At 51.5% G+C, this 22,495-nt stretch overlaps 1 protein-coding gene across 1 annotated transcript in view; it reads right to left on the reverse strand.

The window, feature by feature from the left end:
- Positions 1 to 22,296, reverse strand: part of CUL9 (cullin 9) — a 38,190-nt gene extending 15,894 nt beyond the window's left edge. The window contains exons 1-26 of the mRNA XM_067752879.1: positions 22,185 to 22,296; positions 19,858 to 20,461; positions 19,150 to 19,304; positions 18,315 to 18,827; positions 17,659 to 17,794; positions 17,312 to 17,505; positions 16,624 to 17,023; positions 16,014 to 16,206; positions 12,492 to 12,699; positions 10,440 to 10,636; positions 9,839 to 10,056; positions 8,755 to 9,004; positions 8,560 to 8,665; positions 7,801 to 8,028; positions 7,452 to 7,542; positions 7,157 to 7,328; positions 5,608 to 5,713; positions 5,220 to 5,315; positions 4,841 to 5,016; positions 4,462 to 4,595; positions 3,901 to 4,080; positions 3,609 to 3,718; positions 3,346 to 3,528; positions 3,060 to 3,220; positions 2,566 to 2,794; positions 2,288 to 2,477 (exon numbers count right to left, since the gene is read on the reverse strand). Of these exons, the coding sequence (XP_067608980.1) occupies positions 2,288 to 2,477; positions 2,566 to 2,794; positions 3,060 to 3,220; positions 3,346 to 3,528; positions 3,609 to 3,718; positions 3,901 to 4,080; positions 4,462 to 4,595; positions 4,841 to 5,016; positions 5,220 to 5,315; positions 5,608 to 5,713; positions 7,157 to 7,328; positions 7,452 to 7,542; positions 7,801 to 8,028; positions 8,560 to 8,665; positions 8,755 to 9,004; positions 9,839 to 10,056; positions 10,440 to 10,636; positions 12,492 to 12,699; positions 16,014 to 16,206; positions 16,624 to 17,023; positions 17,312 to 17,505; positions 17,659 to 17,794; positions 18,315 to 18,827; positions 19,150 to 19,304; positions 19,858 to 20,452 (5,221 nt within the window). The 5' untranslated portion in view covers positions 20,453 to 20,461; positions 22,185 to 22,296. The remainder of the gene's footprint in view (positions 1 to 2,287; positions 2,478 to 2,565; positions 2,795 to 3,059; positions 3,221 to 3,345; positions 3,529 to 3,608; positions 3,719 to 3,900; positions 4,081 to 4,461; positions 4,596 to 4,840; positions 5,017 to 5,219; positions 5,316 to 5,607; positions 5,714 to 7,156; positions 7,329 to 7,451; positions 7,543 to 7,800; positions 8,029 to 8,559; positions 8,666 to 8,754; positions 9,005 to 9,838; positions 10,057 to 10,439; positions 10,637 to 12,491; positions 12,700 to 16,013; positions 16,207 to 16,623; positions 17,024 to 17,311; positions 17,506 to 17,658; positions 17,795 to 18,314; positions 18,828 to 19,149; positions 19,305 to 19,857; positions 20,462 to 22,184) is intronic.
- Positions 22,297 to 22,495: the final 199 nt, after the last annotated feature.

A 22,495-nucleotide genomic window follows, 5' to 3' on the forward strand; every position in this document is an offset into this window, starting at 1 on the left:
AGAATATATGAGTGCTCTTTGTATTATTCTTATAATTTTTCTGTAAATTTGAATTTCCAAATAAAAAAATTTTCAAGTAAAGGAACAACTGAATTTTATACTTAAAATGGTTAAAATGGCAAACTTTGCTATTCATATTTTACCACAATAAAAGACACCTAAAAGAATGATGAATTCAAAAAAAAAAGTAAAAGGATAGAAAAAGATATACTAGAAAGATACTAATCAAAGAAAGCTGGTACAGGGACTTCCCTGGCGGTCCAGGGGTTAAGACTCCGCGTTTCCACTGCAGGGGGCACGGGTTCCATCCCTGGTCGGTGAACTAAGATCCTGCATGCCGTGTGGCGTGCCCAAAAAAATTAAAAAGAAAAAGAAAGCTGGTATACTATTAGTACCAGATAAAAGTAGATCTTAAGAGAAAAAACTTTACTAGAAAGAAAGATGGTCATTTCACAATAATGAGGCTTAACTGACCATGAAGATTCTAAACCTGCATAGTCCATTACGGTAGCCACTAGCCATATGTGGCTCTTTAACTTTAAACTGGTTAAAGTACATAAAATTAAATATCGAGCTCCTCAGTCACACTAGTCCCATTTCAAGTGCTCAACAGACACAATTGGCTGTCATACTGAACAGCACAGAAAAGAACTTTTCCATCATGGCAGAAAGCTCTATTGGACAGCACTGTTAAATGATTTTAAGCTTGTATCTGATAATACAGTCAAAAAATATATAAAGCAAAACTGACATGATTAGAAGTTTAAAAATTCACTATTATAATGGTAGATTTTAGCATACTTCTCTAAGTAACAGAGCAAACAGACAAAAATGAGTAAGGTTACAGATTTGAACAACATAAGGTCAATTTAGTGGAATATACCGAAATCTATATCCAACAGTTGAAGAATACACATTTTTCTTAATCACACATAGAACACTTATAAAATCTGACCATCTACTAGGCCATAAAGGAAGTCTCAATAAATTGCAAAGATTCAGAATCATAGAAATCGTGTTCTTTGGCCACAAGGGAATGAAGGTTAAAATCTAAACCAGATAGATAACTAAGCAAAATAAAAGTTTGGAAACTTAAAAATATACTTCCGGGACTTCCTTGGTGGTCCAGTGGTTGAGAATCCACCTTCCAATGCAGGGGACACAGGTTCGATCCCTGGTCGGGGAACTAAGATCCCACATGCCACGGGGCAACTAAACCCACGCACCACAACTAAAGAGCCCACGTGCCGCAACTACGAAGTCCACACACTCTGGAGCCTGCGTGCCACAACTAGAGATGCCACACGCTGCAACTACTGAGCCCGTGCGCCACAACTAAAGCCCACGTGCCTCAAGGAAAGATCCCGCATGCCGCAACTAAGACCCAACACAGCCAAATAAATAAATAAATAAATAAATATTTTAAAATATACTTCAAAGCAACTAATAAATCAAAGAAATAAAAATGGAAATTAGAAAATTCTTAGAACTAAACAATAATAAAGTACTACATGATAAAAACTTATGCAACATCCCAAATGTCCATCATTCATGCAGTGGAATATGACTAAGCAATACAAAAGAACAACGTAATGACATAACTGACAACCTGAATAACTCCCACAGACGTTATGTTGAGTGAAAGATATCAGACACAGCAGAATACATACTCTATGATTCCACTTACCTGATGCTTAAAGGCAAAAATCTATGATGATAAAGGGAAAAAGAATAATTTCTCTTGGAAGAAGATGCTGACTAGAAAGGGGACATGAAGGAGGAAGCCTTTTGGGGTGCTGGAAATGTTCTGTATCTTGATCTGGGGAGTGGTTATGGGAGGGCATATGGACATTAAATTCATTAAGCTATAATTAAGATTTGTGCACTTCACTGAATATTAATTATACATCAAAAAAAAACTCTAAAAGAAAATAAAACCAAAAAACTTACTGAATGCAGCTAAAGTAATGTTGCGAGGGAAATGAATAGCCTTAAATAGTTTCATTTGAAAATCAGAAGCCTGAAAGGACTAAAAATTAAGTAAGCATGCAACTTGAAGTTAAAAAAAGAAAAATAGAACAAATTCATACAAAGGTGAAGAAAATAAGAGAGAAATTAATGAAGATCTAATCCACGCTTTTCCACCCTTCCTTAGGAGATGGTTCTCTCTAGAGGCTATTTTTCTTCGTATCTACACATTCCTGTCCAAAGATCCTCTCCTCTTCCTCTCTGAGACGCCACCCCAAATCTCACCCCAGTCTCCAAATGCCTGCCCCTATCTCCTCACTCTGGTTGTAGAAATTGGAGAAGCGGTCAAGGGCATCACAGAATTCTGTGGGAAGGCACTTTCTGGGATGGTACAGGTAGCAGAGTGGAGAGACCGGCCAGCAGCGTGGTGACAGGACCAGTACAGAAACTGTTGGACTTGGATCTTCGATAAATAGTTCTTTCTCAGCCTTCTCTTCCTCCTCTTCCTCCTGAGAGACAGAAGGATTTCAAGGGCTCTTGGGCCCCCTTCTTTGGTCTAGTCTTCCCCTGCTCTCCCACTCTTTCCCTTGCTCTCACCTCCTCTTCTTCCAGGCCCTGTTCCTCCTCATCCTCCTGCTCCAAGAGCAGCTTGTCCAGCTGTTGGAGCTGGTACACATGGAACTGGCGCTGCAGCTCCTCCGAGGTGCTCAGGCTCCGCAACATCTGCTGGGGGAGGCGGTTGGGGAAGCAGGGGCCGATCTGCTCCAGCACGGCCCCCTCCAGCCAGCTCGAGCCCATGCTCAGGAGACGGTCCGCCATGTAGTGCCTGCAGCACACACAGCCCAGGCCGAGCCTCAGTGTGGGGGCTCGGCATGGCCCCCCCACTCCAGAACGTAGGTACTACCTCTGTTGTAGCCTGCCTGGGTCACAGGCCATCCCTCACCTTGTCCTTCCCACCAGTGCCACGGCCATCTCTGCATCTTAATCTCTCCTCCCTACTGCTCCTCCCTCACCCTCCCTCTAAGACTCAAGTCTCCCCCTTCTCTAGACTCTATGCCTCCCATGCCCTACTTCTCCAGCCCTGCACTCACTGGTAGAAGTGCTCAAAAGTCGTGGCCAGCTCCAGGCCAGAGAGGACCATGATGGGCTCCAGGTGCCACTGGAGCCGTCCCAGCATTTCCACTCCAGGAGTTCCACCCATCAGGCCACCCTGGATCTGCTGGTCGATGTGCCTGGCAAACTGCTCACTCATCTGGGGGCAACAGGAAGGGCAGCAGCAAACCATGAAGAGGGAGTGGAGTAGAAGGGTGGCGGGTGGAAGGAGGTGAAAACGCAGAGCAGAAATGGTCTGGGAAGCCGGCGGTCCCCAGCACTCACGTGGGCAGCGGTGAGGAAGGATTGCTGTAGCAAGGCGCCCGAGAAGCCGCTGCGCAGGGCCAGCATGAAGGCTGCTCGGGGCCCGAAGAGCTCCGAGCCTGCTCTCTGCAAGCGCCCATAGAGTTTACAGTAGCGGGGCACGAAGTCTGGCGCCCTCCAGGCTGCAGCCAGGAACCTGCTGACCTGAGGAGAAAGGGGAAACTGCATCCAAAGGGCAGCCCAGCAGCCTCGGTCCCGCCCAGACCTCAGCTCCCTCTGCCCACCTGCTCCTGCACCACACTCAGCCAGCACTGGGTTATGTTCCTCAGGCTGCTGCTTGGAAGAACTGGTGAAGGCCCAGGGCTCCGGTCCTGACCCTTACTGTTCTTGCTGACTGTGGACACAGAGGTCAAAGAACGGGGTTCATCTCAGTCCCTGGGCGAGTCCCAGCATCCTGGGAACTGACCCCTTGGAAGGCCCATGGCAAAGCAGAAAGGATGAGTAAAACCCAGGAGAGAGGAGTCAGATATCACCGCTGCCCAGATTCTTAGTTCAACTGGCCAGACTGGGACTCACAGGGCCGAGTGGACGGTTCAGGAGAAGGCCCAGGAGAAGGCTCCACGTGCACCAGCAAGTGGCAAAGGCGACGGACTCGAGAGGCAAAGGCTGCTGCTCGACTCAGGGGGTTCCGAGAGCTCTCTCTTTGCTCTAAGTACTGATCCAGCAGCCACCCCAGGGAGCTCACACCTTCCACATCTAAAAGGAGGTGGGTCAGGAACAGGTCTCCATGGGTGATGGGGAAGGGACAGCCCAGGAGAAGGACAGAGAAGGAGTGATTGTACAAAAAGGATTTGGGGGCAGCAGGGCCTTCGTCCTCCCCTCACCAAGGTTTGCTTCAGCTGGAGTCTGGGGACATGGGAACAGGTTGGGGGTGGGGGTGGGGGTGGGGGTGGGGGTGAGAATTCAAATACCAGAGTTTCAGGGAGCAGTCCCTGGGGCAGGAAGGAGAGGAACACTGAGGTGACAAGCCTTCAGGGATAAAGACAGGAACCAAAAGAACCAAGAGCATTAACTCAGGTCAGCCCTGGGAATAATTACAAGGAGCGGGTTAGTTGGGCCAGGGGTGGGGACGGTTACCCGGGGAGGTGATGTTCTGCACCAGGGGGCTGACCAGGGCCTCCCAGCAGGTCTTGCCCAGTGCTTGGGCGGCCTCGTCGTCAGGGAGGAATCGATCGGCAAAATTCTGCTCGTGACGCAAAACCCTGTTCAGTCTGGGAACAAAGAGTGTCTGGTCAAGGATTAAAGACTTCCCTGAGGCCTCCACTCAAGCCCGCTCAACTCCCAATCCCCCCGAGCTGAGCCAGTCCCTTACCCTGCTCCCCGCCTCAGCACACACTTCTCACCTCTGCTCTGTCCCCGATCCCGGCTGCTGCTTTACCCTTCAGACTCCCCTGAAGCACATCTCCTGCTCCCTTAACCATCCCCTCTCCTCCCTGCCTGCCTCCCGCCCACTCACCTGGGGCAGAGCTGGAGGAGGCGCTTGCGGTCCTCTGCAATGTCCCGGCTCCAGGCTTGCGCCCGAATTGTGTAGAAGAGACATGTACGGCGACACAGCTGCTCTCGGAATAGTGGCCAGAAAGTGGGCTTGGGGCCCAGGACCTCCACGCCCCGAACCCGGGTGTCAATGCCGCCCTGCAATGTGCACATGTCTCATACCCTCGGCTCCCTGGAGACATTCCCGCATCTCTGGAACTCAACAGGTTCCTGGGCCATCCACGAGCAGACCAAGGGGGACCCTTGGCCTAAGCCTGGCCTGAATGCTGGAGAATCCAGGCACTGCGGAGACCCTGCGCTTCCTCCTGGTCCCCAGCCCCCAGCCTTTGCCCTCGCCCCACCTGCTGGCAGCGCTTTATGCGGATCTGGATGACAGGCCAGAAGCGGTTCAGGTTCTCCAGGAGGACCACCCGGCTGGCGGAGGGCATCACGTTCACCTGGTGGGGCAGGGGAGAAGAGTAAAGAGAGAGCTGTCACCTGCAGAAGTGGAACGGGAAGGGCTGTTGACAGCAACCACGTCTGTGACAGCGTGTGCCCTCACCTCTCCCGCCCTGCGCCCGTGGACCTACACGCCTCCACAGTCCTAATGCCATTCTCGCTGCTTACGAGGCAGTTGCCTGCCTGGGAGGAAGGGATGTGGGAGCTCCCCACGGACTGGGTCCTTCTGATAAGGCCCCGGGACCAACAGAAGGATGGAGAGTAAGGGGAAGCAGGGCACAGGGTCCCCACCGTGTTGAGCTCCGTGCTGATGCAGCTGACACTGTCACCCCCAAACACCACCACCCTGGCCGGCATGTAACTTGAGTCCTCGCTGGCCACCAGAAGAGTCAGCTGCCTGGCAGGGGAGAAAGGAATCAGTCAGAACCAGGGCCCTGGTCTTGGTTCAGAACTTCAGCCCACCACTTCCTCTTCAGACTCCTGTCCTCTGCTTAAACGTCAGTTTTCCCCAGACCCCTGCTCTTACATTTATCCTCTCCCAAAGTGGCTTCATTTAAACCCATGGTTTCAGCTGAAAGTTCACACCCTAATGACTCCAAATCCACACCTCTACCCTAGACGGCTCTCCTGAGCTTTCACGCCATGCCTCCAACAGACGTTTCTATGTCGCGCCCACAGGCACCTCCAAGCCTACATGCCCATACAGACCGGTCATTTGTCTGTAGAAACCTGCTCCTCTTCCTATTTCTCTCTCCTGGGAAAGAAAACTGCCATCCACCTAGTTCTCCAACTAGAACACGTGGCTTCTCCCTCGCGGCCGCCCTCATCCAGTCAGTGGCAGGCGCTGTAGATGCCACCTCTCAAGCTCCCCCAGTCCACCGCCCCCTCGCCATCTATTCCCGTCCCCTCTGCCTCACTGAACGTTCATCATTCAGTATGCCTTCCAACTCTCTCCCAGCCTGCCACCCGAACTCGCATAGTTGCCAGAGTTCTCTAAATTAAAAAGCCTACTTTTGTCTCTTTCCCTCTTAAAATCCTTCAGTGGCTCCTCGAGTTTCAGAATAAAGCTCAGAGTTGTTAGATCAGAACTCTGTGGTCCAGCTCTGCCTCCGTTTCTGGCTTCCTCTCCTGCCACTTCACTACACATACCCTTCGTTCCAGCCAGACACAATTACTTAAGGTTCCCCCAAATACATCATTGTTTCTTGCTTCCATTTTGCACATACGTTGTCCCTCAACCTGGAGTATCTGTCGCCCTCTCTTTACTACATCAATTTCTACTGCAAACTTAACCCAGTCAGCCCCTCCTTCCGGCAGCCTCCTCTGAGCTCTCAGCTGGCATCAGGATCCAGTACACACATCAACCGTAACTTTTTTCTTACTCTATTTCTTACTGATTTTCCAGCCTGGCTCCCCAACAAGACTGTAAGTTCCCTGAAGACAGGTCCCTTATCTTACTGTCCGCGCAGCTCCAGACCCTTGCAGGGTGCCTGGCACAGAGTACACAATAAACAAATGCCCATGGGAGGAGTGGATAAGTGAGTCATTGCTCTCCCTCGACCAAAACCACAGGGCAGTGACATGTGACCTGTAGGGGGACTGCGGCACAGGCTTGGGGAGTGAGGGGAGGTCTACACTTAGCTCAGGGAGATGAGGCCAACGTGTCTATGTTCACTGCACAAAATGGGTTTCAGCGTGTCCCTCAGGCATAGGGGTTCAGTCGGGGTTGTGTGTATGTGGGCAATCCGCTGAGGATGTGTACTGCGGCATATCAGAATATTCGTGTGTGTGCACATTCGTGAGGGCACACATGCACACATGGACATGGGCACGCTCACACCTAACAAGAACACCGCGGTGCATGTGTAGGGTGATATAGTGGGAGCCGGTGCTGCCGTTGGACTCCCAGTAGGTCTTGGGGTTGCGGTCCGTCAGCTTGCTGGCCCGGTGCGGGTTGGAGGACACCTCCACCTTCTCCCAGCACTTGTCCTCCTTCACCTCCACGCTGGAGCCTGCGGGCAGGCGGGAAGCCTGGTTAGTTGAGAGAGAAGAAAGGAAGGGGACTAGGGAGCACGAAGGGAAGGGGGGAACAGATGCTGGGGTGGCAGCAGGAGAAAGTAGATGGGGGCACGAACCCTGGCAGAGATGCCTAAGGAACACGTCAAAGAAGGGGATGTTGATGGGGCGGTAGGTTCGTCTGTGGTCTTCGATCTGGCCCAGCACCATCTGCAGCCCGGACATCAGAGAGAAGGGGTGCGGGGAGGGGGCAGAGACACGGAAACACATGTGGAGGAAGAATCAAGGGGCAACAGAACACTCAAGCCCTTTCTTCCCAAAGTTTGGCAGAACAGAACCATGTGGGGTAAAGGCTGGGGAACAAGTGCCCTAGATTTGCTACTACTTATGCCAAACAGGGACAAGCACTGAACCACCTTCCCCTGCTTCTGGCTTACTTCTCAGCTCCGGACCCACACACCTCCTCACCTGAATGCAGCCAGCCAGGATGCTGGAGGTGAGGTTACTATAGAGCTGGGCGTGTTTCTCACACTCTGTCACCAGGTCCCGCAGCTCACAGGCCAGCAGCAGCTGAGCCGGGTGTTTGACCAGGACTTTGGCCAGGGCCTCTTTGGCTCCCAGGCAGCAGAGCACCACTGCATAGTCTTTGTGCATGGAGGCCAGGCGATACAGGAAGCAGAGCAGCTCCTGAACAATCTGGCCCAGAGCCACAGAGATTAACGTAGGGAAACAAAGGGCAGGCTGTACAGGCTGAGGGGTGGGTTTAGAAATGGGGATGTGGTGGCTGAGATTTTGGAGAACTTGAAAGCAGAGTACCAAAGCCAGGCTGGCACAGAACACTGGGGTGCCAGGACTCCAGAATGAGGTGGCAGGGGCAGAGCTCAGGCGCAGCTCCCCAGGCTTCTTCCTGCCAGGACCAAGCTATCTCAGGAGCCAACCTCGGTGTCTGAGCCTTGTTCCACAAGGCACAAACCCCAAAGGCAGAGCGCAAGGACTGCGTGGACTGGTGAACGTGGGCTTCTCCTAAACCCAGAATCTTAAAATTCAGGTGCAGCCAGAAGGCCTCAGTTCTGGAGACGCTCAGATGACGCTGGCCTCCTTCCTACACACCCCTCCCAGTTTCCAGACTCATCCAGGAAGGCTGTGCTGTGCCCTCCAGAGCCTCACTAGGTAGCTGGTGTCCAGAAGCTGCCTTTCCCTCCCCCACCCTTGCCAGGGCTCTGGTACCTCAAAGTCACTGCTAGGGCCACTCAGACAGTTGAGGCAGGGCTCCAAGACCTCGTGCCAGGGAAGGACCATGGCCTCCGGATGATCCAGCAGCCGGGTCATGACCCTGGCGAGGGATGGAAACAAGTGAAGTCCCTGCAGTCTGCCAGCTGCCCTTGCCCCCGACGCACAGGTGCCCCCGAGCTGGCCTCTCACCTCAGCGCCGTCAGCAGCAGAGTTTTGTTGGGCCCGGGGGCGTCCAGAGTCCGCAGAAACAGGAGGAAGGGCTGGCTCTCCTGCTGGAGGCGCCTGAGGAGAGGTCTCACGGCACCCCCTGGGCTGCCCTCTCGGCACAGCACACGCTCCAAGTCCAGGAGGAGCTCTGCAGACGGGCGCCCCACCAGGGATCGGATCAGCAGCTCAGGGGACCCATCCTGGCCCTGGGCGCCAGGCGTTTCCAGTGCTGCTGCTCAGACACACAGGAGGCAAAAATGGGAAGGAAGGAGAGTCATACAAATTGGTCAAACTGAGAAACTGGCAGATGCAGAAAATAACCGCCGCCCCCCACTTTTCCTCCCGTTGTGAGGATGTCTGAAGTTTCTACTCAACTGTGGGGGATTTTCTTTTCTGGCACCAAATATATACCTAACTACATCTGTAAAAAAAATTAGTATGGCAAAAACTGTCAAGTTAAACAGCACAGTTTTAATCTCATACAGTCACACAACTACCTTTTATTATTAACTATCAGCTTTGTTATTACACAAGTTAATAACTATTAGCTACTACAGTCACATCCCTATACTACCTAGCATGGTGGCTTCAGATGTACAGACTAAAAGACACACAGTGCTTATTCTGATTTGCCCCCATACTTCCAGGTTTCACTTGTTTGTTAAATACAAAAGGTTTCTTCCCTATGGCATCAGTAGGTTCACATTCTAGTCACCAACTTTCTGTACCATAAGCTACAATTCCTCTACAGAAGGCCCCTCTAGAAGTTATTTCAACCAACCTTCCAGTGTCCAATAAGAGCGGACCAAACCCAGCCCAGAGAGATGGAACCCTTTTACGTTTAAAGCCATTTAGAGAAGGCAATTTCCTTGTACCTATCCTACAGTCCCCCTCTCCTCTTGGTCAGGAAGTTCTACTTGAGACCTAACTTGAGCACCAAAACCCTCACTTATTTCCTGAATGTTCATCGTGTCTCTCCAGCACGGTACTAGGATGTAAACCTGAGCCCTCCTGGCCGCGGGCGGGGACCGATTCCTCAGCACAACCACCGCCTCCCCGATGGTACCTGCACGCTCGGGACTGCCCGGTGGCTCCGAGTAGCGATTGAGAAGCATCATGAGGATGGTGCGTGTGGTGGGCATGGCTTCTGTCCCCGGTGCTATCCCTGAGTGTCTAAACAAGGTGTCTCTCAGCTCTCTGGTTATGATCTGGTCTCCCAGAGTGTGGTGGTTACACAAAAGCAGGTTGAGGAGGAGCAGGCCGTTTCTCACCGCGGAGGAGCACCTGGGAGGAGGGAGGTGACCCAGAAAGAAGTTGAAAGAGAGTGAATGCAATGGAAGCAGGAAGCCAGCCTCCTGGAGGGAGGAGCCCTGCAGCTGGGGAAGGAGGGGCTCCCGGGGTCCCCCTGAGGCTAGACATCTGGCCTCTTGACCTCAGGTCACTCCTCCCAACTCCAGGAAGGAAGATCAGGTGTCTCTGATCTCTCTGGAATCTCCCTACCCTCAACCACTGGCCTCTCTTCTAACAACAGCCAGAGAGGGCCACCACATTTCATCCAGAGGCAACGACGTGAGGGGAATTTCTGTGGAATGCATGAGACCTGGGCAGGGGAGCAGCAGGGCTTGGGGCTTAGCAGGAGTTTGGAGTTTGGAAGGGGAGGTCCTGACCCCTCCGTGTTCAGCATCAGGATCACGGCAGCAGGGACGGCGAGGAGCAGGCTCTCAGAGCCCGGGCGTGTGGCCGAGTCAATGCTGGCAAAGATCTCCCTGGTCATCTGGGCATCAAACAAAGGGTGGATGGAATCTCGGCCGGCAACAAGAGTGGGGATCTCCGAGGAGCTGGCAATGGCCAGCATCTTCAGCGCCTGCGAGGGGATGTGAAGGCAGAGTCAGGAGTGGGAAAAGCCATCGTGCAGAGGAGGGGGGAGCCGGGCCATCATTCTAGGCCTCAAACTTTGGGGCAGCTGAGCTGTTTGCAAATAGAAATGAAAGAGGTAGTGATGGGACATCAAAAAGAAAGGAAAGAAAAGAAAGCCAACCAAAACACCTAAGGCTCCACGGTAATGTGAGCCTGTAACTTCTCTCTGCCAGCACCGGGGCTCGCCGAGTGCTGGGGTGGCCACCCCTCCGCAGCTTCCCCTCAGGACGGAGCCCTTTCACAGCCTCTACTTGCCTTCAAGGCTTTCCTTTAAGCTGTCTTCCATCTCGCTTGGCCACTCCTCTCTTTGAAAAACCTCTCTTCCCTTGAGTTCCATAATTTCTTGTCCTCCTGGTCGTCCTACCTCTCTGGAGTTTCTCTGCTGCCAGGTCCCAAATACGGAAGTTCCTTGTCCCCCTTCTCCTCGATCCCCGCACCCCCTCCCCACGCAACCTCGGCCATTCCCACAACTGCCGCTAGCACCTGTGTGCCAACACTCCCACCCCTATGTCCCCTGGCCTCCAAAGGCAGTATCCAGCCTGCCTGGACGAGGCTACTTGTGCTGACTCACAGGCAGAGCAACTGGAATTATAGGAAAAAATACTGGTAATATGCCAACTTGTTTGCTGGTACTAAAGAGAATCTTAAATTAGGATGAACACTAAACCATCAGGGTGGAGAATGTCTTGGCTGGTGAAAGGGTTGACTCTTGAGAAGAAACCTTCTAAGGATGAAGTAAATTAGAAATAATTCTCAGGACGATCCCCCTTGTGAGGGCTGGACCCTTCAAGCAAATGCTACCTCATAATGAGGCTTTTTCCCTTTAGCTACCTCCCCCTCCCCCAAGCTGAATTCTGTAGACTTTAAGTTATATACAAAAAGATGCAATTCTGTTATAGGGCAAGAGTTCAAATTTAGAGGCAAATGTCGTATTTTGGTCATGCGGTTTGAAAGGATCAGGGAATTTTTTGAGCAGACGCGGCCTCAACTAGGAATGCTTGGCTGCTCTTGGGAGGAGCAGCACCAGGCTGGCCCCATAAAGGACGAGCCTCCCGGCCTCTCCCTGGGAAGGCTGCCCTAAGAGCACCTGTGTTCCAGTCCATGCTGCTGCCGTTACACTGCTGGAATCCATTCTCAGAACTGCTCTGGACGAGGTCTACCTGTCCCCTGCCCATACCTCCCTACCAGCCAGCCCTTCTGTCTGGAGTACTCAGGAAGCCAATTCTTCCTCCCTGAACGAGGGCCTCCTTTCACCATTCTCTGGGCCCGGGGAGGGGGTGGGGGATGGGGGTGGGGGGGCGGGGCAAGGCAATGGCAATGCTGGCTGGGCTTTACCCACATCTGGTGAGGAGGTAATTTCTGTGTACCGGTACCACTCAGACAAAAGGGTTAAAAAATACTCTGTCACATCTAGAAATTTAGTCTTTAATCAGACACCAAGTTGTAACTAAAAAGCCATGGGAAAGTCAGCATACCTAGAAACTCAACCTGACCTTCTCTCCACACCTCTTCCCCCTCTAACATTCTCCCCCTTGGCAAGTGACCACCTCATCCATCCCTGCTGCTCAATTTTCAACCTGGGAGTCATTCTCAAAAACATCCTTCTCCCTTGCTCCAAATACACACATTCAACCTCCAAGACTGTCCAGCTGGATCTCTTCCATCCACCTGCATCTTTCCATCCCAATGTCTCCTCCTTGTCCGAATCACCAGAGAACCTCCTTGAGATCAGCCACGCCCCCAACCTGCCCACCCTGCCCACCCTGCCCATCACTCTCTACCCCCAGGCCCGGTCCACTCACCGCCAGCCCTGCCTGCTGCACCAGGACAGAAGTCTTATATTCTTGCATGCAAACCAGCACAGCGTAGATGCCACCCTCCCTGGCGAAGAGTGGACGCCACTCGTGCTTGGTCATGAGCAGGTAGAGGAGGCGCAGGGCCAGCACCACCACCATCTTCTCTCCCACCTGGTTGGTCAGCAGCTCCACCAGCGTCTTCACTAGCTTCTCTCTGAGAGAGAAGAGACATCGGGGTCCCCCATCCCAAGAGTCATGTCTGACTGCCCGCCCAACCCTGTCCACCAAGATCCAGTCCATCACCCCCCACCCCCCTCCATCCTACTCTCCCTGCCTCAGTCCCAGTCCTGCTGCCCTCTCCTCTGCAGTCTGTCTCAGGCTCTTCACCTCATCAAGTAGGGAGTACTGCAAAAGGGTTATGAACTCTGGTTCATCTTTTCAAATAAATCTGTAAATTTAGTATAATGCTAATCAAAATGCCCAAAAGGTTTAAAAAAAAAAAATGACAGGCAGGTTTAGGTATAGGAAGAGAAAATGCAAGAATTGTCAAGAAATGTTTGGAAAGAAATAATTGTAGACTTGCCTACTACTTATCAAAATATAAACTTACAATAATTAAAACTCTGGAAACAATACAGGGTAGCCAAACAGATGAATAGATGAGAAGAGAGATAAGGGTAGCATCTCAGACAGTGAGGACAGGAAGGACCATACAAAACGTGAGACAGAGACATGTGGCTATCTATCTGAAAAAACGAAGGCTGGAGCTCTGCTTCGCTCCATTTGCAAAAATAAACCACAAACAGATTTTAAAATAAACATGAAAAGTAAAATCATAAATATTTTTAGAAAGTAAAAGGAAATATTTTTATAATCCTAGAATGGAATAGACCCTCTTAAAACCCAGAAGCCATTTTTTTAAAGTTGAAAATATAGCAACATGAAAATCTGAAACTTCAGCATAATGAAAGATACTACCCACAAAATTAAGAGCCCAGCCACATAAGCTAGAGAAAGGGTCCAGTGGAAATGCTGATCTGAAGGGAAGGAAGAAGTGTCTCCAGAGTTCCTAGATCACAGTGAGCATCACAAGAGGAAAAAAGCCGGGACTGACATTTTTCTCCACAGTGACAGAGATGTATATTGAGGAGGTGGCCTGGGAAATAGGAAGGAAAGGAGGACAAAAAGAGAAATTCTGGGAAATAAGGCAAATAAAAGCACTGAGAAAGTTCTGTGTTTATCTCTGTCTTTTTTGTTGTCATTGTACTGGGGTCTCGAGGTCCAGAGGTCCTGGGGTCCATAGAGCCCTAACTCGACCAGGTGCTGATGGGGACCAGCGGCCAGAGTGCTAACAGCCCCTCCCCATGTAGAGATGCTTTCTGTCTTCTCTCATGAGCTTTATGATGACTACAACGTGAATCGAAAAGTGCTTTAGATATATATCCCTCTCTGTAGCCATGATTTACTATAAACAAGTTAACATACATATGAATGCATCTGAACATGAATAAATAAATATGAGTAAGGATGTTTACTAAAATGTTAACAGTGACTATCTCTGCATAAAGGGTTTTCAGATGATTGTTATCCTCACAATTTTCTATTTTTCTTACAGTGAGCATGTATTTTATATTCAGAAAATTAAGTTAATATGATTTTGAAAGAAAAAGACAAGCAAAATATTTGAAACAGAAGTAATGGATTAATATCCAAAATGTCTGTAAATTAAAAAAAAGGTTAAGGCCAGGGACTTCCCTGGTGTCACAGTGGTTAAGAATCCGCCTGCCGATGCAGGGGACACAGGTTCGTGCCCCGGGCCAGGAAGATCCCACATGCCGCGGAGAGGCTAGGCCTGTGAGCCATGGCCGCTGAGCCTGCGAGTCCAGAGCCTGTGCTCCGCAACGGGAGAGGCCACAACAGTGAGAGGCCCGCGTACCACAAAAAAAAAAAGAAAAAAAAGAATCCGCCTGCCAGTGCAGGGGACACAGGTTCGATCCCTGGTCCAGGAAGGTCCCAAATACCGAGGAGCAAGCCCGTGCACCACAACTGCTGAGCCTGCGCGCCACAACTACTGAGGCCCATGCACCTAGAGCCCGTGCTCCGCAACAAGAGAAGCCACGGCAATGAGAAGCCCACGCACTGCAACAAAGACTAGCCCCCGCTGGCCGCAACTAGAGAAAGCCCACAAGCAGCAACAAAGACATAACGCAGCCAAAAATAAATTAACTAATTAAGAAAAATACATTAAAAAAAAAAGACTAAGACCCAATAAGAAAGTGGGCAAAAGATAAGAATATTTATAGAAGAAGAAATACAATACATGCAAATATGACTAACTTCTCTAGAACTAAGAAATTAAAACAAGGAGGTACCAATCACTTCAAATTTTCCCAACCTGATAGATTTAAAAAATGATTAATATCCAGTACTGGCAGATGTGAGGAAAAACAGATCGATCAGAACACTATTTGAGAGAACAGACTTGTGGTTGCCAAGTGGAGGAGGAGAATGGGGGGGGAAGGATTGGGAGTTTGGGATTAACAGAGGCAAGCGATTATATATAGAATGGATAAACAACAAGGTCCTACTGTATAGCACGGGAACTATATTCAATATCCTGTAATAAAACATAATAGAAAAAAATATGAAAAAGTACATATATATGCATAACTGAATCATTTTGCTGTACAGCAGAAATTAACACAACATTGTAAATCAACTATACTTCAGTAAAATAAAATTTTTAAAAAGAACGCTATATTTGAACTTGGGTACAATCATGCTGCAGAGTCCGAGGCAGTAGTGAAGAATGAGGTAGCACCATGCGGACTGACATACTGAGTGTAGACCTACTGCGTGCAGGGGGAAAGCTGCAGAAACAGGAAGAGTGAGATCACATATACGAAAACACAAACTCAGAAAACACACTAACAAATGTCAATCTCTATAAGGTCTGAAGGATATGTGCTGGGACATGACAACAGTGGTAAAAACGGACCTTGCCTTTTCATTCTGTTCTTTCATATGCTTTAGATCTTTTAAAATAAGAATGCAGTTGTGTATTATGTGTATAACTAAGAAGTATTTAAAATTTTTTAATAGATAGAAAGCAGGGAGGGGGGAAAAAGAGGGGAGAAAAAAGAAAACTCAAGCTCAAAAGCCAAAACGACCTAGATTTGAATCCTGGCTCTGTTATCTGTGAAACTGGGCAAGTTACTTAAATTCTCTAAGCCTCAGTTCCTGACCCACACAATGGATAAGAACAGCATCAAGTTCTCCTCTGGAGATAGAAGGATTTAATGAGAGAATGCTTATAAAATTTTAAGCACAAGGCCTGGCACTGAACAAATGCTCCAAGAATATTAACCATCGTTAATATTCCACCCTTCTGCTCAGCTACCCCTCAGGCTGACCCTTCTTTCCTCCTAGCCTTTCTAACTCTTGATCTCATAGCTCCTTCCCTCCCCAACCATCCTCCCCCACTGACAGCTTAAACCATAACCCCCTCCACCTCTCCACGGTTCTAACCTTAGGGATCTGTCGGGACTGACCAGAGGGTGGTCCCGTTCAGTGACTTCCTCCACGGCCTGAGAGAGGGCATAGAGTCCCGAAAGCTGCAGATTTGTGTCCAAGCTGGATACCTGCACGGTGGCCACGACCGCTGCCACATGCTGATCCAGGGAACTGCGTGGCCCAGGACCCCGCAAGGCTCTAGCCATTTCTGAAAGCGGTGAGGGAAAGGCAGTGCCTTCAAAAAACTGTGGCACCTTCACGTTGGAAGTCTTTAAAGGTCAAGTCCAGTTATCCTACTGACATTTTAACACACTGTTCACTACTGTAGCTTGCACCTAGAACTTTCCCAATTCTGTGTGAGGGATTTAATAGTCAAGCAATGAAGATGACAGTACTCTGGAATATGGACCCTCCTTTTCCAGGGATACTGAAGAAAGGGAGCAGTGATCAATTACCGATAATCAAGGTCGAAGGAAGGAAAATGGATGCACGCTTCCAAAGCATTTTCCCATACAAAAGTGACCTCCCTCCACGGCTTGCCCTCTGCCCTGACTACCCACTTCTCTGGGGACAACCCGGGACTTGCTCCAACCTCTTTGCCCTCACCTCCCAGCACCTGACTCACCACTGGCTGCCTCCTTCATCTCGGCGGGCAAAGCTATCCCCTCAGTCACCAGAAGCTGGTTAAACAGCTGCGAATCACTCTGTGCCATGGGGGGCTCAGTTTTTCCCCTGGCAGGCTCTGCCTCTAACTTAAGGGGCTTTGCTTTGGGGGACTCAGCCTCTTCCTCTGAGAAGTTGGCCTCTGACTTGGACTCCTCTTCCAGAACTGGAGAACTGGAGTGACTTCGTGAAGACGACGAGCTGCTCAGTGCCTTGGGTGGCAGCCCGTACTTGGTGTAGATCTGAGAGTTGAGCAGGTCGCTGAGGGCGCTGCCCTCAAACCGATTACTGAGAACCTGCAGCAGACCCTCAGCCATCGCTATGGGCACGGAGATTTCACCTAGGGCCTTCTCACCCAGGGTCTGGCAACAGAATGGTATGTATTTTTTAGGAAGGAGCAGACGCAAAGGCCTTGGGGACAGAAACAGAAGGGCGGCCACCTCCCACCGTGCCTTGCACACCTGCTACATACTAGACCCTCCCAGCATTTGCCTCCTCCCCCAGCAGGACCCCCCCCCCCCCCCACCGCGCCGGGCTCTCTAACCTCTCGCTTCAGCCTTCCCCTAGGCAGTCCCATATGGCAAACTACCTTAGAGGATCCCGCCTCCAATGCCATTGCAAACCCCCCAGGTATCGCAGGCCTGTAATACCTCATCCAGGTTCTCCCGAAGATTCTGGAAAATTGGCTGCTGCTCACATACATCCAACTTCTTGATGAAGAAGAGGAGCTCCCACCACTCAGCCTGGGTCAGGTATCCCAGTTCCTCGTTCTTCTGAGGCTCGGGCTGGAGGTAGGGCAAAGAGTAGAGCCCATCCACCGGCTTCCAGTCCCAGGAGGGAAGCGCTGAGGAGACAGGCAGGAGGGGCCTCAGCTCCGCCAGGAACAGACTGAATTTCTGAATCTGTGGGGCAGTTCCTGGTCGGGAAGGGCTTCATTCCAGCCACTCCTCCTCTGTTCAGAGACACGACGTCCATGTCCCCTCCCTCCATGGCTCACCTGTGCCCAACACAGCGGTCCCCGCCCCCTTGGCCACAGCTGCTGAAGCCATATCCTCAGCAGTTTCCTCGGGGCCCAGGATCTCCAGCATGTGCCAGTGCACCCAGTAGGTACGGCCCGTTGACTGCCAAAAGACCTAGCGTGGAGGGAGAAAGAAAGAGAGAAGACAAGAGGGCTCAGCCCTGTGAACCCTGAGCTGTGCAGGCTGGAGAAGACATGGCTGGACCCAGACCTGGGCACACAGTCCTCAGGGGCACACCTGGCTAGGCTTGGGAAACCTCCGTTCAGCAAAAGGCTCCCTTCCCCTACCAGGCAGGCCCTGCCTCTCATCTCTTCCTAATCCGGATGGCCTCCGCGCCCACACTCCCTCCTAGCTAGCTCCACTGGTGGGGGTCAGGGTGTGTGAACATGTCAGCTCTGCTTCCTGGGTGGGAAGGAAGAACTGTTTCCTTGACCTCACAGCCCACCCACTCCTGCCAGATTTTCTCAGCCCTTCAAACAGCCCCCCTCTCCATCACTGACCCCCTTTAAACCATTCCAATTTTCTTGGGGTTTTCTCCTTGGGTGGCCTGCAGGAGCCCCCTGTGTGGATGCCCCAGCTATGCCCCACCCAACACAGACCCCCAACGGTGGACCGCCACCGCACTCTTGCTCACCTGCACAGGGGGCACGCCATTGTTGCTCTGCCGGAACTCGCCCTCGTCCCTGGCACTGATCTCCTCGTAATCGTCCAGCATCCGCACTCGCATGCCCGGCTGCAGGGTCTGCTGCACGTACTCGCTGTAGCCACTACGGCTGGAGAATTCAGCGCGCTGGCGGAAGGCCCGCCCTTGCCTCCTGGGGGTGGCGACGTTGGTGGGGAGTAAAAGGCTGGGGCCTGAAATGCCGGGCTGAAAGATGGACCGGGTTGGCCGGGGTGGCGATGCGGCCTGTTCACTGAGGTTCCGGGCCCAGCCCATGTTCCGCATGAGCTCTGAGATGAGGTTGCCCACAGCCATACTGAACTCCAGCTCCCGCTGCCCCTGGCTTTTCTCCCGGCCAAAATCCTCCCTTGAGGGTCGGGAGCCTCGGTCTCCAGTCCCTGGCTCTGGACTGTTATTCAGCTGATCCAGCAGGGAAGTGACACATAGGTATCGTTTCACCAGGGAGAAGAGCAGCTTTCCTGGGATCTGGAGGACACAGTCCATGGTGTAGGCTCCTCTTCTCCCGGCTTTAGCCCCTCTCCTTTCCCCTCAATATCACCCTCTCCAGAAAAAGATAAAGGCCTCATCCCCACAACTGTAGTTCTCAAACTGTGATTTATAGAAGAAATACACAAGGAGTGCCCTAAAACAGAGATTCCTGATTCTCATCTCAGAGATTCTGAGTGGGGAGGGTAGCACGAACCTTCATTTTAATAAGCTCCCCAGGCTGACGCAGTCCTGAACCACATTTTCAGAAATGATGCCATAGGCCTTGTACACAGCATTTCCCCCACAGCTGCCAGGGTACCTGAGGCAGATGAATGCCCTCAAAGGCCATGCAGTGCTCCTCAGAAGACGTGGTCTCTGCAAACAGCTCCAGCAAAGTATAGCGGCTGTCAAAATCCATGTGCTGCTCAATGCCATCTTGCTGGCTCAGTGACAGAAGGACGTGAGCCCGACTCCCTGCAATCCACACCCAATCTGTATCTTCTCCTCAGTCCCCACTACTTACCCACTGCCTTCCCCCAGACTCTATCCCCTACTCCCAGAGGCTTTCAAACTTCTCTCTGACTGAGACTCACAGGAACACACACATTTTACATGGTAACCTAATGCAAGTGTACACATATGAAACTGAAACATATACTTCAGGTTACAAAACCTACACTACCAAGTGCCATGTACTGATATGTTACATTTTAAAAAATGTTGGTTACAACCCACCAAACTGATTTCATAACCAACTAACAAATCTCAAACCAGTTTAAAAATATAAATTTATTCCCTTCTCTTCTCTGCCACTGCATTGAGAATGGACAGATAAACCAGGTGCTATCATTTTATCCTGTTTACGCACCTGTGATAGCTTAGTTTATATTTTTCCCTTTGCAATGAAACTGATGTCCACCAAATACTAGGTATTCTTACAGAGCTGGGAAATCCCTCCTCTTCCTGTTCTTACTCCTGTAGCCTCATTCTCCCCAGTGTTTACCTTCTTCCCCTGGCTGTCTCTTACCAGCATCATGGGCTGCCAGCGCCTGCAGCATCTTGCCCGCACTCCGACGGATCTGAGGCTCAGGGTTGCACAACATGTGCATGAGCAGGTCTAGGGCGCCTGTCTCCCTGAAGACACCAGTGAGGGGCCCGATGCTGGCGTAGGCGCTGAGCACATGGATGGTGTGGAGCACAGCGGCCGTGAGGCTCAAGGTCCCACCTTCTGCCAGCTGCCTGGCAGCCCTGCGCACCAGCGCCCGCACATCAGCCTCCATCTCTCCCATTGCCACATCATCCAGGCCTCCCGGATCTCGGGGAAAGCTTCCGGAACCCCCAGCTGTTTCATGCTGAGGTCCCTTAGGTAATGCCCGCTCACCTAACAACATGGGGCAGTTGGCGTAGACCTCGGGGGCTGACAGCCACATGAGGATGTGCTCTGCCTTGCCCTCTTCCACACCCACTCTTCCCACTTCCTCACACTTCAGGACACTCCATCGGATCAGGTATTCAGGACGCCCATCATGCCCAGGCCGCTGTCGAAGAAGTTCTTCAGGATATGCTTGCAGCCGGGGCCCCAAGGGCACCATGAGGTCCCCAGGGCGCCGTTCCCCCACCATCCTGACTTCCTGGGACACACAAGGAGAAAGACAGAGGCTGTGTTGGAAAGGGAAAAGGCTACATGAAGGGGGTGGAATCTTGAGGCGTAGACAGGGTGGGTGGTGATTGGTAGGTTGCATGGAATTTAGAGGCCAAAGAGAAAAGGCCAAGAATAGGATGGAATGAATCACTTGAACACACTTTGGGATTTATAAGAGAAGGAGAATGGAGTGAAAAACGGCGATAGAAGGAAATGAAAAGATTTAAGAAATACAAGAAATTACAAAAGAGGATGAGAAGGATAAAAGGCAAGGTGACAAGAAGAGTTGACAGTTAATCAGGACAATTTGGGCAGAACAGCAGGGTGGCTGAGGGGTACAGATCAGGACTTAGAAGGATGACACGGGTGAGCAGGTAGGACAGCAGCCTGTGAGACAGTGGGGCCAGAACAAGCCAGGAAAGTCAGGATGGGGAAGTGGCAGGACAAGGAGTATAAATGACAGGGTAAAACTGGACTGTGGATATAAGAGGGTGGGCCACAGCAGACACAGAGAACAGAGATGAAAGGAGGCCCCCAGGTGCAGATGGCTGAATGGGAAAGGGGTATGAGAATATTGTGAAAGGGGGAGGGGACTATGGGGCCAAGTAAAATCATGGGAGAAAAAAACCAGGTCCCACCCTGCACTTATGCAATAGGTACGGTGAGGCTCTAAGTCAGGTAGTTATAGACAGAGATGGTAATCGTGGAGTTGAAGGCTAGGGAATGAGGTCAGGAGACAGTAGAGATTCTAGAGAGGCAATATATCAACAGTACAGATTCAGAGTCAGATAAATGGGACTCTGAATTCTGGCTCTTTCACTTACTGTGTGCATGCTTTTGGACAAGTTACTTAACTTCTACGCCACAGTTCCCTCCTCTGAAAGATGGTAATAATATTCATACCCAACTCACGAAGTTGTTGTAAAAACTAAAATCGCTACATAAAGCATTTAGAACAGCCTCTAACATACAGTGAGCGCTTAGTAAACAGAATCTCATATTATTATTCTTAGAGAAGGAGAAGGTAGGATCAGTCCCCAGATAAACGGAACGCTGTTAAGCCAGAAAGGATTATAAATACGTGTGGGGTGATGGCTATGCTAGTGGTCAGGGAACACTATGAAGCAGTGGGGGACAACAGGGAATGATGAGGATAAGAACGGAGGATAAACCAAGATGAAGAAATGGTGATCAGGGCAGGGGTCATGTTGGGGTACAGGGATAGAAGATGAGAACAGAAGGCGTGAAGAGGAGGGGAAACATGGGATGTGGACCTCGATGGGGGTAGGGGTCCAGTTAGCATGGGGGGCAGGACAGGGAGGTAACCAGAGATGTGCGATGGACAACTGACGAGCAGGGTGAAGTAACACCATCGGAAAGGCCTAAATGGGGGGAGAGGGAGGGCTTAGAACAGGAGCAATAAACTGAGGTGTGGAGTCGAGGTCTGGATGCGGGGATGAGACAGCAGATAGGCGTAGGTGGCAAGATCAGGCCCGAGCTTGCAGGCCCAGGGGCCGTAGAGGAGGCCCGTATCGCCACAGGAACGGGCTTGGGGGGCGGGGTGAGGATGGAGAGGCGCGGTCGCAGGAGGCTGACTGGTCCGAACGAATCTCAGCAAGACTTGGCTCCTGTCGTCAGCCCCACGGAGAGTGGGCAAGGGACCGGGGAGGGAACGAGGCAGAGACCGGGTCGTCGCAGAACTCTCCTCTCACCTCCCACCGCCCGGCTCGGCCCTGCTGGGACACAGCGCTGGTCCTGCCGTCCTGGCCCCGCCGTCCTGGCCCTGCCGTCCCGGTCCCTCCGTCCTGGCCCCGCCGTTCTGGCCCCGCCTCCTCAGCAGCTCCCTTCCGGGTCACGTCGCGAGTGCACGCACTGCCCGGCGGCTACGGGTCCCACCGCGGCCCACAGCCGAGCGCGGCAGCAGCGCAGCGCGCAAGCGGAGCATGCGTAGTACTCGGGGGCTGCTGCGCTGGGGCGAGCGGCCGGGGGAGGGGTGAGTGGGCGGTTGCCCGCGGAGCCCGGG

This window comes from Pseudorca crassidens, chromosome 10 (assembly GCF_039906515.1).
Source record: "Pseudorca crassidens isolate mPseCra1 chromosome 10, mPseCra1.hap1, whole genome shotgun sequence".
Classification (NCBI taxonomy): Eukaryota; Metazoa; Chordata; class Mammalia; order Artiodactyla; family Delphinidae; genus Pseudorca; species Pseudorca crassidens.